The sequence below is a fragment of the Urocitellus parryii genome, chromosome 6, assembly GCF_045843805.1.
Source record: "Urocitellus parryii isolate mUroPar1 chromosome 6, mUroPar1.hap1, whole genome shotgun sequence".
NCBI classification, from domain to species: Eukaryota; Metazoa; Chordata; class Mammalia; order Rodentia; family Sciuridae; genus Urocitellus; species Urocitellus parryii.
This window is the reverse complement of record NC_135536.1, coordinates 140,045,411-140,060,676: the sequence shown is the minus strand read 5'-3', so window position 1 is coordinate 140,060,676 and position 15,266 is coordinate 140,045,411. Positions and strand designations below refer to the sequence as shown.

The 15,266-nt window shown below is 34.6% G+C and overlaps 1 protein-coding gene across 1 annotated transcript in view; it reads right to left on the bottom strand.

The window, feature by feature from the left end:
* The window catches only part of Chd2 (chromodomain helicase DNA binding protein 2), a 121,839-nt gene that overhangs the window by 70,012 nt on the left and 36,561 nt on the right, over window positions 1-15,266 (bottom strand). Inside the window, exons 7-16 of the mRNA XM_077800220.1 lie at window positions 13,065-13,205; window positions 11,785-11,918; window positions 10,360-10,585; window positions 9,589-9,689; window positions 8,399-8,443; window positions 8,054-8,232; window positions 5,291-5,415; window positions 3,120-3,336; window positions 1,286-1,375; window positions 349-539 (exon numbers count right to left, since the gene is read on the bottom strand). Coding sequence (XP_077656346.1) covers window positions 349-539; window positions 1,286-1,375; window positions 3,120-3,336; window positions 5,291-5,415; window positions 8,054-8,232; window positions 8,399-8,443; window positions 9,589-9,689; window positions 10,360-10,585; window positions 11,785-11,918; window positions 13,065-13,205 — 1,449 coding nt within the window. The remainder of the gene's footprint in view (window positions 1-348; window positions 540-1,285; window positions 1,376-3,119; window positions 3,337-5,290; window positions 5,416-8,053; window positions 8,233-8,398; window positions 8,444-9,588; window positions 9,690-10,359; window positions 10,586-11,784; window positions 11,919-13,064; window positions 13,206-15,266) is intronic.

Genomic DNA, 15,266 nt, shown 5'->3' with positions numbered 1-15,266 from the left:
GCAGGGTTGGGATTGAATCCAGAGGCACTCTACCAATGAGCTACATTCCCAGTCTGATTGATTGATTGATTGTTTATCTACTTATTTTAGCAACAGGGTCTAAGTTGCAGAAGCTGGACTTGAACTTGAAATTCTCCTGCCTCAGCCTCAATCCCTGGGATTACAGGCATGCACCACCATGCTTCAGCCTTCTATCACTTATAAAGATTTTTATAATTAAAAACTCCTGCCTCAGTTTAATGCTTTGCTTTCCCCAAAACTATACCCCTAAGGCCTATTAAGAATGTTAAAAAGCATTGGCATTTCAGACATTCTAGCATCTTTTGAAATACACAGGAAGGAGCTTACTTCTCCGGCATAATAAAGTGCAGCAAGGACCAGAGCTCCTTGAGGGAATTCTGAAGAGGGGTTCCTGTAATCAGGAGCCTATGGTTGGACTTGAAATCAATCAGAGTTTTATATAATAAAGAGTCATCATTCTTCAACCGATGGGCTTCATCCACTCCCAGAAAGGCCCAGTTAATACTGCCCAGCACAGTCTAAAGTAGAAACAAAACACAACGAGCCACCAAGTCAGAAAGGAACCCAAAAGTGCTTTCAAAGTGTTAATCATCTCTGTACAAATACCATCACAAAGGTGTACCTAGACACATTTATTCTTCAGTCTTAATATATAATAGGACTCTCAGACACATTTATTCTTCACTGATTTAGGCCTCTTCCATTTATTCTCTTAGTTTCCAGATTGGTATCTACTCAAAAGAGTATATCAGCTAAAAAGTAAAGGTGGATCTCTTACAGCAGGTACTATTACTGCATGTCCCCCCTCACCAAAAAAAAAAAAAAAAAAAAAAAATTGGTATGCTGAGCAAAAATAAAATAAAAACCATGATTTTGCATTTTTTAATAAAGATTGTTTTCTTGCCTAATTAATTACCTTCCCAATTTTGAAGCACAGAAGTCACCAGATTGAATTTATTTGTACTTACTATTAACATATAAACTTCTCAGTAATATAGACAGGAGATATTTTAAGAGCTTAATTTTTCTCAGACATTTCTAGAAAAATACTTCCAACAATGATACGATGGGAAATGCTCAAAATAACAACCTAAATTCCCCTTCAACTTAAAGGTTCTGCTTTCTATTTATAACCTTAATATTCTTTGAGAAAGTTCTTTTCATTTGGCAGCACAAAAAATAACATGACAAATGGGAGTTTAAAGGCACTAGTATTTGGACAAGTCAAACTAAACAAGATTTAGCTTAAGTATCAATTACACACCTTATCTTTTAAAAGGATCTCATATGTTGTTATAAGTGCATTGAACTTGAGCCTTTTGGTTTGAGAATGAATCCATTCATATTCCCGTATCTATAAGAAAAAATGGCAATTAAGACACAATTTCTGCTTCTACCTTTTTAAATCATACAAGTCATATGACAGATGCAATAGAAACATGTCAAATAAAAAAACAAATCTGATCAGAATTTAGTAAATAGCCAATACATTCTGAATTAAGAAACCAAAGTATAAACAGTAAGAAAATTAAAACATAGATCACTAAGCAGTAAAAACTTTATTGTCAGAATTTAAATAAACTGACTAAGACATATTTGTCAAAGAAAATTCATTTAATTCATCAGCAATAGAGTTCCCAGATCCCTAAAATTTTTTAAAAGAAAAGCCATTTAGTTATTCTTTGTGTAGAGCAATACTTTAAGAAGTACAACAAATTCTAACTTCTAGCTCTATAAAAATTTAATTTTATCATAAAATAGAGATATGTGTACCCCAAGAAAAAGAAAAGGGAGGCTTACAGGATGAAAATATAATTTATCATGAATAGGAAATAATGTCAATGTAAAGGAATACAAAAACTAACATATCTGCACAGAAGTATGACCATTCAGCAAACACAATGACTAAAGATTAAGTTCCTGCAGTTTGTCAAATTGGAAATCAGCAATTTGGACAATGAGTGCTTGCAGAAAGATCACCACCAAACAGAAAAAAAGATCAAAGAACACTTCACTAACTCATCAATCTTTCAGTTCACTTTCTTTGTTTACCTTCATCCTTAGAAACAGTGTTTAAAGCTGTTTTGCACAACGTTCTTTTTCTCTTTTAATAGTTAACAAATAATTTAACAAAGCTAACAACTACTATATTTTTAGTCCAAATCAACCCAATGAAATCTGCTAGAGTTTATAAGTTAGGCAATTTTAATGAAAGTATTTAATAAATATAAATTTGAAAGCATGACTATGTGATTATAGCACACATCTAAAATGTTTGAGGATTCCTAATGGCTTGCTCTTACTATAAGGGATCTCCCCCAAAACAAGTTTACATATAGTAGTAAAAGACGAAAGCTCTGGGACCAGATACATCTGTGTCCCATCTCCAATTCTGCAATATTCTAGCTGGTCTAAGAACAAGTATTCTCTGGGTTAATGTTTCTTGAGTCAGTTGGAAAGACTATCACAAAGGTTACAGGTAATATACATAAAACCCACCAAAGGCCTTGCACATGCTTTTTTAAAAGTTAGCTATTATGAAGGAAAGATCTGCTGAGCAAAAACAAATCTGCCACTGTGTTCTAAATTCATGACACCCAATATCAAATTTGCTAGCAAAATATTCTCATTTCTGCAACCCTAAAATATCCTTTGAATTTACTTCTTCTTTGTAAGTTATATAACCTCACCATTTGAAAAGGTCAGGAAACAAATTCTAAGAACATGACTATTTTCAGGAATGTATCTCTACTCAAACAATATTAACTTTATCTATATATAACATGTCAACTCTTATTTTGTAATCTTGTATCTTAAAGGTATAAAAAAGAACAGAGAAGAAAAATAACACTCAAATACAGATAAGTTCTCATTCACGTATTTACTGTTTCACTTCGTTAAACACTAATCATATGTTTCAAAGAATATCTGAGCTGCGTTTATTTTTATACACAAAACTCCTAATATTAGGAAAATAGCACAGTGTCACAATAATAATTTTCCCTAAGTCCTGACCAATAACTCTACAATGGGTTTAGATCAATGTCCAATATACATTTATAACACAGATTCTATCCCAACTCTTTTTGTTTACACACCGTATTTCTGCTCATCAGGTCACCTATGTAAACCACTACGTTAATCTCTGGTGCCCAGATTTCAAACTCCCTCTGCCATGAGGTGAGGGTGGATAAAGGGACGACTATAAGAAAGGGTCCATACAGCTGGTGTTGGTGGAACAGGTAGGACAGGAATGATATGGTCTGGATGGTCTTTCCTAGGCCCATTTCATCAGCAAGAATTACACTGTTATTTCTGCAGAAAAGAAAAAAGTAAAAACAAGGCAACCATTAGTTCAAATGATTTATAGTACACTCAAGATGTGAACTACTATGAATGCCTGGTCAGACTACGTTCTTTATTTTGCAGTTACGATTATGAATTATATTACCTTCCTTAAATAATATAATTATTTTCCTGTTAATAGAGAAAGCAGAACTTATACACACATATAAGTTTATGTTTGCATCCCATTAACAGAAAATACAAGCAGACCGGTTATAGCCACTACTGGTGAATCCTATAGTCTGCCACTCACATGTCTTAGCTCAAATTACCCACACTATTCTTCTACATGCTACTGGGTTAACAAAACATACACTATTCCCTAATCCAACATGCTGCAAGTGCACAGGTCTTATTTTAAATACACCACAGTCTAAGTAAGGGGTAAGCTGTAGATCAGATTTCTGAACCTCACCTACCCCTACTAAGTGACTTTATCGAAGAAAGAAATCAGGATTCTCTCTTTTGAACAAGCACCTTTAGAAATTCTAATGCAGGTGTTCCTTAGACCATAGTTTAAGAAATACTGCTCTAAGAAATTGCCTGGATTTTAATAGGGTATTAAAAGGGGGAAAAAAATTGAAGAAACGGCTACAGTTAGGAAAGTATATTTGGCAAATAGAAAGTAGCCCATCTGGCAGGAAATCAGGAATCTATGTATGATAAAAAAGGTTGCAAATATTACTAAAAGGTTCTTTACAATAAGGCCACCTATGGTTTGTACATATAAATGCTTAACCAATGAACCAGAGAGGATTAAAAGTAATAAACAGGTTCAAGGCAACTTAACTGTGTAGAAAACAAGACATTTAATTGACCAAGAAAAAAAATTTAAAGTACACTGTCCTCCGCTACAGAGTAGCTAGTTTTAAAAGGAAAGTACAGAAAAGAACAAAGTAGACCACACTGAGACAAAGAATGAAGAAGCATACCTCTGAAATCTCAGATACACCAATTTTCTGTATAGTTTAGACAGAGTATATTCCTTGATTTAATTTCCCTCTCACTTTCCTCACCTTTCCACAATATTGAATAGGAAGCAGGGTTAAGCTTCTCCACTATTTCTTCTTCCTAACAAACTGCCACTGTCGACATACACAGACTAAAGTAGATTTGAACTGATTCACCTGTTTTTCTGAAATCAGACCAAAATATGACATTACTTAAATGTAATACTCCTAGAACCAGGGTCTAACAGCTGCTTGGGTCCTTTGCAGTTGGTTTTTAATTCTTCGGTTTGAAGTTTTTAAAAAGGCTGTCCAAAGACTGTACAAAAAACATTGTGGGACTTTGGACAAAGTACACGACACATTTGCTCCTAAGAGCCCTCAACTGAAAAATAAAAATGTTAGACATAAAATTTCTTAAGACTCTATCTAAGTTTTTACCGATGCTGTAGAAAGATCAGGAAGCACTCTCCTCTGAAAGGAAAATCATTTTCAAGCCATTAGAATGTTTTTATCAGACCCATATTCTCAGACATATGAACTGAAATTCCTTGAGATATCTGATTTTTTAACTGAATATTAAATATTGTATTAGATTTTACAGAACAAAGTGTAGAAAGTGGTTCACTCAGGAAACAGTCACTGTAAAAGTATCTCTATAACTAAAAATCTTCTTTTCAGCACTGAGAAAAAATTTACAAGTATTTATTTTTCAATTGTAGTTTAACTCTGAAATAAGGATTTCTGCCTTAGTATAAAATAATTAAGAAATTCTGAGTTGGCATATAGGGGATGGGATGTACATCAGAATTAAAGATACTTTCACACTGTACATTCCACAAGGACAGAGAAGCCATGTCTGTCTTTGTTCATTGTTAAATTCTTAAGGATACATGGGTCCCCAGCTCTTAGTAATTAGGGTAGCAATAAAGAAATGAAAAACAGTAAACAAAATGTCAAACATATTTTCAACCTACTTGCACCAGGAATGAGCAAGCCAGTTGAGACCTTCTAGCTGATAATCTCGGAGCTCCAGATTTTCCCCTCCTAAATATGCTGGCTGTTTCTTTAAAGCTACAAATCGTGGTCTTTGCTTCAGGGCCTGAAAAACAAAAATTAACAAGGCCCAGCTCTGAGAAAATTTTCTCCTTGCTCCTAAGTTAAAATACTAGCCACAAATGTATTCTATACCAAAACACAAAAATTCAAATCTCACCTATGAATCACCACTCCTATACTCCACCACCCCTTTCTTGATACTCTATTTCCCAGAATTCATCCTGAAATAAAATATTTCTTAATGAAATTAGCTTCTTTCCTAAAAGGAGTATGTGAACAACATTAAAGAGTTCTTCAATTTGACATCATCTCTACTTTATGGCATTCAGTCTCCTATTTTCCCAGTTATCTTTATGTTATCTTATTCTAAACAGTATAAAACAACAAGAAAGTCTATTATCTAAACGCAGCTAAACATGTAATCCTGTAATCACCATAATAGGATTTGTAAATTCTGAAATGTAGCCCAACTATGGGAATTTAATTCTCTGAAAGAAAAGTTGCCAATTTCACTACCAAAGGTTTTAAGAATAAATAGCATTCTAATAAGGCCAACAAGTCTCTGGTTTGCACAAAATGCAGATTCTGTGGCCAAATCAATGTAGAAAACAATGGATCAAAAGTTATACAAATTTCTAGCCAGTTGGTGCATGCCTGTAATCCCAGTGGCTTAGGAGGCTGAGGCAGGAGGATACTACTTTTATTCAAAGCCAGCCTCAGCAACTTAGCGAGGATCTAAGCAACTTGGCAAGACCCTGTCTCTAAATAAAACATAAAAGATGTAATTCAGTGTTTAAATCCCCCTCGGTTCAATCCCTGGTAACAAAAATAAGTAAATAAATAAGTTATACAAATTTCTTATTACTTTTCAACATTTAACCATGTGTGCTTTTGGTATGGATTTACAGGAGAAATTTATTCAGAAATGCATCACAAAGTTATTTGGCCAAGGGGCTGGGGATGTGGCTCAAGCGGTAGTGCGCTCGCCTGGCATGCGTGCGGCCCGGGTTCGATCCTCAGCACCACATACCAACAAAGATGTTGTGTCCGCCGAGAACTAAAAAAAAATAAAATATTTAAAAAAAAAAAAAAGTTATTTGGCCACAAAAGTCCTCTTTCTAAGGACATTTGCCTATATGTAGAGCCTATTCTGAGAAACATCAAGTGGTGGTGCACACCTATAATCCTACTCAGAAGCTGAGGCAGGAAAATCACAAGGTGAAGACCAGCCTGGGCAACTTATCAAGACCCTGTCTCAAAATAAAAATTTAAAAAAATTTAAAAAAAAAAGAGCTGGAATGTAGCTTCAGTGGAACAGGACTCCTGGGTTCAATCCCCAATACCAAAATATAGATAGATGATAGAGAGACATAGATAGATAGATAGATAGATAGATAGATAGATAGATAGATAGATAGATAGATATAAAATCCTAACCAGTTTTTGATAAGGTATCAATGATTTTGGCTCTCCAAAGGGCAGGTACCTGGCAATGAATGGAATCTGACACCTTACTCTCACCCTCCAAACAACATCCATCCACTCCTGCCAAACTCACTCTATGATTCTCACATCCAATCCTTCATGTCACCACTAGGTCCCTTGCCCTCGTGCCAATTCTTCATTCATGGATTTCTATATCTAACTAGCTGGGTTTTTTGGCTCCAGAATCTCCTATATGCTGCCAGTAGGTGAGCTTTCTAAATAAAATAGTACTTTTATTCTGTTACTCTCCTTAGCCAGTCACCAATACCAACAGAAAAAAGTCAAAATTTCTTTTCTTCAAGATAGTTAAGAAACACATACTTTAATCTAAATGTACTCAAATTTATCTCCCTTTCCAACACAGGGGTCTGGTAGTTCCCTATCATGGTGCAAATATCTTTCTCTTGGTACCTTTCATGGGAAAGCAATACCCTGGGTCCCAATAATATATCCATCACAAACGAATATATTCTTCAAGAAAAATAGGCAGTTCAGGCACCATGATTTCCTCTTAAAACTCCTTCAATGAACACTGAAGCTCAGCAAATTCTACCTCTGTACTTCTCTGACCACAGCCTATCTCACACTTACCTGACTTGCAATAACATGCTGACATTCACAGGTAGAAATGTGGTGCTATTTACATGACTCCCAATTTCTCAGAGACAAAGCCCGTCTGATAACTACATTTATTACTCTAAGAACCCAAGTATCACTTTTCCAGATGGAATAAATTCCAAAGAAGAGGATTTGTATAGTCAATATAGCGAATAAGAAAGGTTATATGTGTTTTAATTTTTTAGTGTCGATAGGTCTTTATTTGTTTATTTTTATGTGGTGCTAAGGATCGAACCCAGTGCCTCACACATGCTAGGCAAGCACTCTACCAATGAGCCACAACCCCAGCCCAGAAAGGTTACATATTTAATTTCTAACTTAAAATTCAGAGACACCCCCTTCCTATCCCTTCTAAGTACCTACATCTTCTAAGTATTACTTACTAAAGCAAACACATTAGGTAACTCATCCTCTGCTTTTTCTATAATTATTTTTTTTATGTCACACCTAAATCCTCTTTCAATTCAAAATGGGAATCATCATTTACTCTTGTGATACTATTTCCTTTTAGTATCTAGTCATTAAGCCATTATATCAGTACATTTTTCCCCTGGAAAAAAAAAAAAAAAACCCCATACCTTGCATTCTCTTGTTGGGATAGTTTTTGAGTTGTTCCTACTATGGAAGCTGTCGATGCAGCTCTGGAATTTCTTTCCAATCAGGGCCTCATCTTCCCAGCTACACTCTGAATAGGGAAGTCCCATCCATTTGCAGAGATACTCAGGTTCATTCGAAGGTGCTGGCTTCCGAGTATGAGCTATTTTATATGTAAACATTGATAAATCAACAACTGTCAATTAAAGGTGGAGAAAAACATTCCTTTTTATGCATAACAAATGAAACACCATGCGGCAAAACTATACTCTGCAAAACAAAGTCTTTTAAATACTGAACAATGTTTATAAATAAGATCTCTTGCTCACCTGGAAAATCTGTTTGACCCAATGTAGATTTACTTGTCTTCACAGCTAAAACAAATGCAAAATAAGAAAAGTTATACTCATACCAAAAGAGAGACAGGTTCTAGGAATAAGAATACATATATACTCTACTATCTCACATCTTAAAGTCTTGTTCTTATCTCCTTCTCAAGCTAGTGCCTCATTTCTCCCTTAAAATAAAACTGCCCAGGAGTTGTCCATAACTTTTTTCCATCTCTCATTCTCTCTTGAACACACCAAAGCAGACATGCATCTCACCATTTCATGGCTCCTTTTCACATGTGCCATACCTATTACTGAATTTAGGATTAAGTCCCAATCCTCACCATCTTTCACCAACAACATTTACTCCACTGAAGCCATATGTAACCTAGCTTCCTTTATAGCAATCTCTCTCAGCTCTCCTCCTATCACACTGGCTGTCCTTCCTCTCATTTGAATGCTTATTTCAGACTTCTACACAGTAGAATGATCTCAGACTTCCTCCTCTCACCATGTATTCTCTATTCCTAATAATCTCATTAAAATCATTTTTTAAATTTAGGCTTTAAAATACTACTTATAGCTGAGCACAGTGGCTCACGCCTATAATCCCAGCAACTTGCGACACAGAAGCAGGAGTTTCACAGGTTCAAACCCAGGCTCAGCAACTTAGCAAGGCCCTAAGCAACTTAGAAAGACCTGGTCTCAAAATAAAAAAATAAAAATGGCTGGGAATGTGGCTCAGTGATTAAGTGGCCCTGGGTTCAATCTCTTAAAAAAAAAAATACCTATATACTGATAAATGCCCAAATTTAAATCTTTGGCCTAAACTAAAAGAGCTACATCCCAGGCTTATACATACTCCTGCCTTCAAAATACTCTCCTCTTAGATGATTAAAAAGTATATCAAACTTTATATCAAGCTCTTTATTTCTGCTCCAAAAATTAATTCTTCCTTTGATCTTTACATTCAAGCCAAAGAACTTGACATCTCCTTGATACCACTTTCACTCCCATACCCAAATCTATGAGCAAATTTTATTAGCTTTTCCTTCAAGATAACCCTAAGTATGTGTCTACTCTCAAGAAGTAAAACTAGAGAATGCAATTTTTAATGTACATTATGCTAAAAGCAAAAGCCATTATTCTTTGAGTTCAAACTCAGCTAAAGTAAGTTTCTATGTATTTACCTATTACTCTCTCTACTATCTGATATTGTTTATTCAACTCTGAAGCCAGCTCCTGTTGGCAATTGAAATATTCCACATCTTCAGGAGAAACTTTTCCTAACCTGGACAGAAGACAGAAATAGCACATACCAATTAGACTTAGGGGATCTATGCACATGTATCACACCAAAAATCCAGATTAGAAAAGCTAACAAGTTACTTCTATCTGTCCCTTTGGTAATCTTTACTAGTAATTAGGCATGAGATTTTTTTTAAAACACCTTCATATCATTTCTGAAAATTATATAAAACTAGTATTAGTTTTAAGTGTTTCATAACCCAGAGAGTTCTAGAATATTAGACATGATGTCTAAGCCACTACGGTCTAACCACAGTCAGCTAGGTATTGTAAAGAATAGGCTCTGAACTCAGGGGCCAAAATTCAAGTACTGGGTCCACTTGTAGAGTTGCTTTGTACCTCATCCTTCCTGTCTAGAATGCAGGGGTTACTTTATAAATCTCATCCCGTTCTTGTGAAGATGAAAGACATAATGTATGAACAATGCTTAATGTGCTGCTATCACTAACATTAAAGAATGAGTAGCCACATGCAAAAATATATAGTATTTTGGGGTCACAATTAATTTATAAAACAGAACTACAGTTAGCTCTGTATTCACATGATGAAGGCAAGAGTGAGATCCTAAATAGCTGTGTTCTCAGTACATTATTTAAAAATCTTCCTTTCTCTCAGGCTGCAAATATCTATTTAATCCATGGTAAGAAACATACCATTGTTTGATTTCATCTTCTTTCTTCTTGAAATTCTCTAGTTTTTTTAGGCCTTTCACTTTCTGTTGCTGTAAAGATTCTTCACTCTCCCATGTACTGTGGATATAAGACCAACCCTTCCATTTGATGAGGTACTGAATTTCACCTTCATCCTTTTCAGTGTCAAAGTCACCACTAGGATCTCCATTAGCTTCAATAGCATATACAGTAGTAGAAGCTCCAGTGGCTGCAAAAGGATTCAGTTAAATTTTAAAAAGTATAGCTCAGTGGTAGCATGTGCAAGGCCCTGGGTCTGATTCCCAGCACCTCAGAAAGAAAAAGAGAGCGTAAAATCAGACACTAAAAAGCTTCCTAAGTTAGCAACTGTCTAACCTCTTAAAAGGAACCACCAAAATACTTGGACTTCAAATAAGCATAACTTACAACACAGAGTGGAACTTACCAATAATTTCAAATATTTTCAAAATGCTAACCCAGGGCTGCTGATGTAGCTCAGTGGCAGAGTGCTTCCTAGCATCCACCAAACCCTGGGTTTAAGTTATAGTACCGCAAAAACAAAATCAAAACAAAAAGAGGTAACCTGACTTTTGTGCATTAAAACATATTCTAGTCAGGTAAGAGAACACACACCTATAATTAATTCCAGTTACTTGGGGACTGAAAAGGGAAGATGACAAGTTTAAGCTTAAGTCTATGCAACTTAACCAGAATCTGTCTCAAAATATAATTTTTAAAAAGGACTACAGGTATAGCTCAGTGGCAGACTTTTTACCTAGCAAGCACAAGATCCTGGGTTCAATCCCCAGAATAAAAAAAAAAAAAAGGTATTCCAAAGTTTGCCAGTGAAATAAATCAAACATCCAAATGTAATAAAAAGTTTTTTTTTTTTTTGGAGGGGGGGAGTCCAATAATTCAAACTAAACAAAAAATACCTATTGCCAGGAATAAGAACAGAAAATCAAAATCCTCTCCTGCTTTCCCACCCTCCCAAATCTTTCCATTAATTCTCCTATTTCTCTACTTCAAGTACAGCCAAAATAAGGGACCAAAAACAAAAAGATTAAAAAGTTATGAGATATCTCAAATAGATATTTTTAAAACATTTTTGCTATTATTCAAATATATATTTGATTAGTTTGATATTTTTACAGATTCAAGAACAATTAACTAAATAGTTTTGCTAAAGGTTAATAGGCAATATTTAAAATAAAAAAGCAGTATCTCTACTATCTTTACTAGCTTAATTTAAAATATCAAAGACATATAGGATGCATTCCTTTGTCCTCAGCTTGAAAAATTATTAGTTCAACAGACTTCCACATCTCACAACAGATGCCTGAAATTTATCACATCCAGGTTAAAATATATAAAATCTGGGCCTTACTAAGCAGATTTCAAAATACTTTGCTTTCCAAAGATACATACCTCCTTTCTTTCCCAATCTTGAATCTAAGACCTTTTCAATAGTTTCACTATTATCTTGCTGTTCATCAACTCCTTCCCCAGTCATTTCAATGAGATCATCTGAATCAGTCTCAAAGTCATCATCTTCTTTATAACTGCATGAAAAAAAATACTGAATAATTGAGAAAATTATAGTTTAAGGATTAAACACCTCCATAATACAATATCACCAGAAAAAGGAACCATATTCCTTTGATTCCAACATACTATTTTACAGATTTGCCATTCATTGGACTCAATGCAAGTATCAATTCATGATCACTGATTAACTGCAAGAAGGCTAACCCACGTTTCAAATGAAAACAGTGTACCTATACTAATTTATGTAATAAAATTACAATAATGCAAAACTACAAGGACATGCCTTTTTTCGTTTTTTAATGAGATTATTATCACGTAAATGAAGAAGCTATCCAAAGAAAATGCATAATGAAAGAAAAAAACTGTTATTAAATCATTGGATAAAAAGGGACAGGGGATATAGTTCATTTGGTACAGTGCTTGCCTTGCCTGCACAAGGTCCTGTGTTCAAGCCCCAGCACCACAAAAAAAAAAAAAAAAAAAAAAAAAAAAAAAAAAAAAAAAAAAAATCCACTGGATAACATTTAAATTTAAATGCTTTAACCAGAAAAACTGCTAAGCTATACACAGGCATATGCAAAGCTGAGTATTAGTTTATAATTATTAATTGGATATACTGGACAAATAATTAGTATTTTTAGATCTCTAGGAAGACTATTAAAAAATCTGCATATGTTCTAAAAATTAAATGTCTTTCAAACTCTACAAATTAAAATATTAATGTTTGAATCTATTTCACTTTCTATGACTAAGTTGGATTAAAATTATAACTATCAACATATAAACCAAACCTCAGAATAATTTGCATCATTCAAAAGAGTAATAAAAGGAATGGGGATACAGCTCAGTGACAGAGTGCTTGCCTAGCATGAATGAAGCCCTGGGTTCAATCCCTAGAACTGCCACACACACCCCCCACCCCCCACCCCGCAAAAAAAGAGTAATGTTATAAAATGCTGACAGTGCCACTAAGGACATGAACTTGAAGTAGTTTAAAATGATCTACTGTTGTTCTTTCTCATTCCTCTTGGTTTAATTATCACTATTCCTTTTCCAAGAAAACTAAACGGATTTCTAAAAACAACATAGATCTATCAAATGCAAAATCTTAGACTCTAAAAACAAGATCTAGCCAATTACACCAATGGGGCACAACTTACCTAACATTCTTAGCAGCTCTTCTACGAGTCTGCCTTTTGGGAGCTTCATCATCTTCGTCCTCATCATCGGAAGAATCTTGCTTTTTTTTCTTTCCACGCTGAGCCTTAGGTTGCTTTTTAACCCGAGGTTTGGGAACTGTCCTAAAATGAGAAGGAAAAACAATGGCAAAGCTTTTATTCTAACATGTGAAATCTACTTCAAATCTATATAATGATATTTCCCAGAACAATGGCACATATATAAGCCACTTGGCAAATGTTAAAAATATATTCCTGGGCTGGGGTGTAGCTCAATGGTAGAGTGCTCATCTAGCACATATGCACGAAGCCCTGGGTACAATCCCCAGTGTGACCAAAAAAAAAAAAAAAAAAAAAAAAAAGCATATTCTTGAATCCCAACCCCTGAGATTCTAATTTACATGGAAGTGATTCTAATGCTGATAATCCTAAATCATTTATGGGAGATAATGGTTCTCAACTGTTCATCAGTATCACCTAACATAAAAATATATATGTAGCACGTTGCTTATGGTATCTTTTGGGTAGGCAATCTGGAAATATCCATCAAATTTTAAAATGCAACAATTTTACTTATAACAATATATTTCACAGATGTATACTTGGGAAGACATAGACATTCACAGTAGCATCACTTGCAATTATAAAGTATTAGAAAAATTCTAATAAATGTTCATCATCTGGTAACTGATTATTATGCAATCACAAAAAAAGAAAAAGGCAGTTTCCTGGGTACTAATATGAAAAGATATCCAAGAAACATGCATAACAAGATGCATAGAACACTCGTGGTCTGTGTAAAAGTGAGTAAAGGACAAGAAAAAATTACACATGATTTTAAATCTTTTTGTTTGTTTTACTTTGTTTAATTTATATATGTGGTGTTGAAGATTGAAACCGGTACCTAACAGGTGCTGGGCAAGTGCTCTACCCCTGAGCTTCAACCCCCACATAATCTCTTCATGTGCACAGACTATAAAATGATTGTACCCTGCCATAGTTCTAGTACAACAGAGCAAGGCCCCCTCTCCTGAGTCCCATGTACAGCCAGGACTGAATGTCACAGTCTAAGATCATGAAAGGAAAAGTAAAAGAAGAAGAAAAAAGGAGAAGTAAATTCACAATAACAATTATCTGTTTCTTACACTAGCCCTAAAAACCTAGAAGAGAGACTCAGGAGACTGAGGCAGGAGTTCAAAGCCAACCTAAGCATCTAAGCAAGACCATAAGCAACTTAGTGAGATCCTGTCTCAAAATAAAATGAATAAAAGATCTAGGGATGTGACTTAGTGGTTGGATTCAGTACCTAGTACCAAAAAACAACCGGAGAAGACAGAATTAAGAGTTAACAGTCCTGTGAGCTTCAATTAAGGTGAAACACAATATTCTTATGAATTTTCCTAAGAGTATTGAAATACAAGTTATGTCCTAGGCCAAGGGTGGGCAAACTTTTTCCGTACATAGACAGAGAGTAAATATTATAGGCTTTGCCAGCCAAAGGGCAAAACTGAGATCATTATATTGATACTTATATAAAGAAAAAAATTTAAAATTTTCACAAGCTTTTTATTGACAAAATTCAAAATAAACTTAACCATTGAGTATACTATTTGTGATTATCTATCTTCTAAAGAAAAGACCGGTACTCCTTTTGAGAGAACAACATTTCATTTAACCTATTATGTCCCATCTTTCCATTTAAGGTAACACCTAAAAAAGTTAAAATTGAACACCAAATATACCACTTATTCAAACATTTGAAATAGTTATATTTTTAGAGTCCTATTATTTTTAAATATTTTTTAGTTGTTGATGGCCCTTTATTTTATTTATGTGTATGTGGTGCTGAGACTCGAACCCTCAGAGCCTCATGAGGCCACTGAGCCACAACCCCAGCCCTAGAGTTCTATTTTTTTGAGAAAATAGGTGTATGAGCAGTAATAACAGTCATTGCTATTATATGTTATAATAAACTCTAGATTATGATCTCCAACATTTAAATGCACCTGTGTCAAAATCTTGAAATATTCCCAGAATTGAAAATATAAAACTTAATAAGTTAATTGGGATTCAAACCTAAAAATAATAAATATTCATCTACAAAAGAAGTATTATCCTTCAGGCCATAAAAAATAGGTGGTTTGTGGGATTTGGTCTAAAGACCACAGTTTGCTGACTCCATCA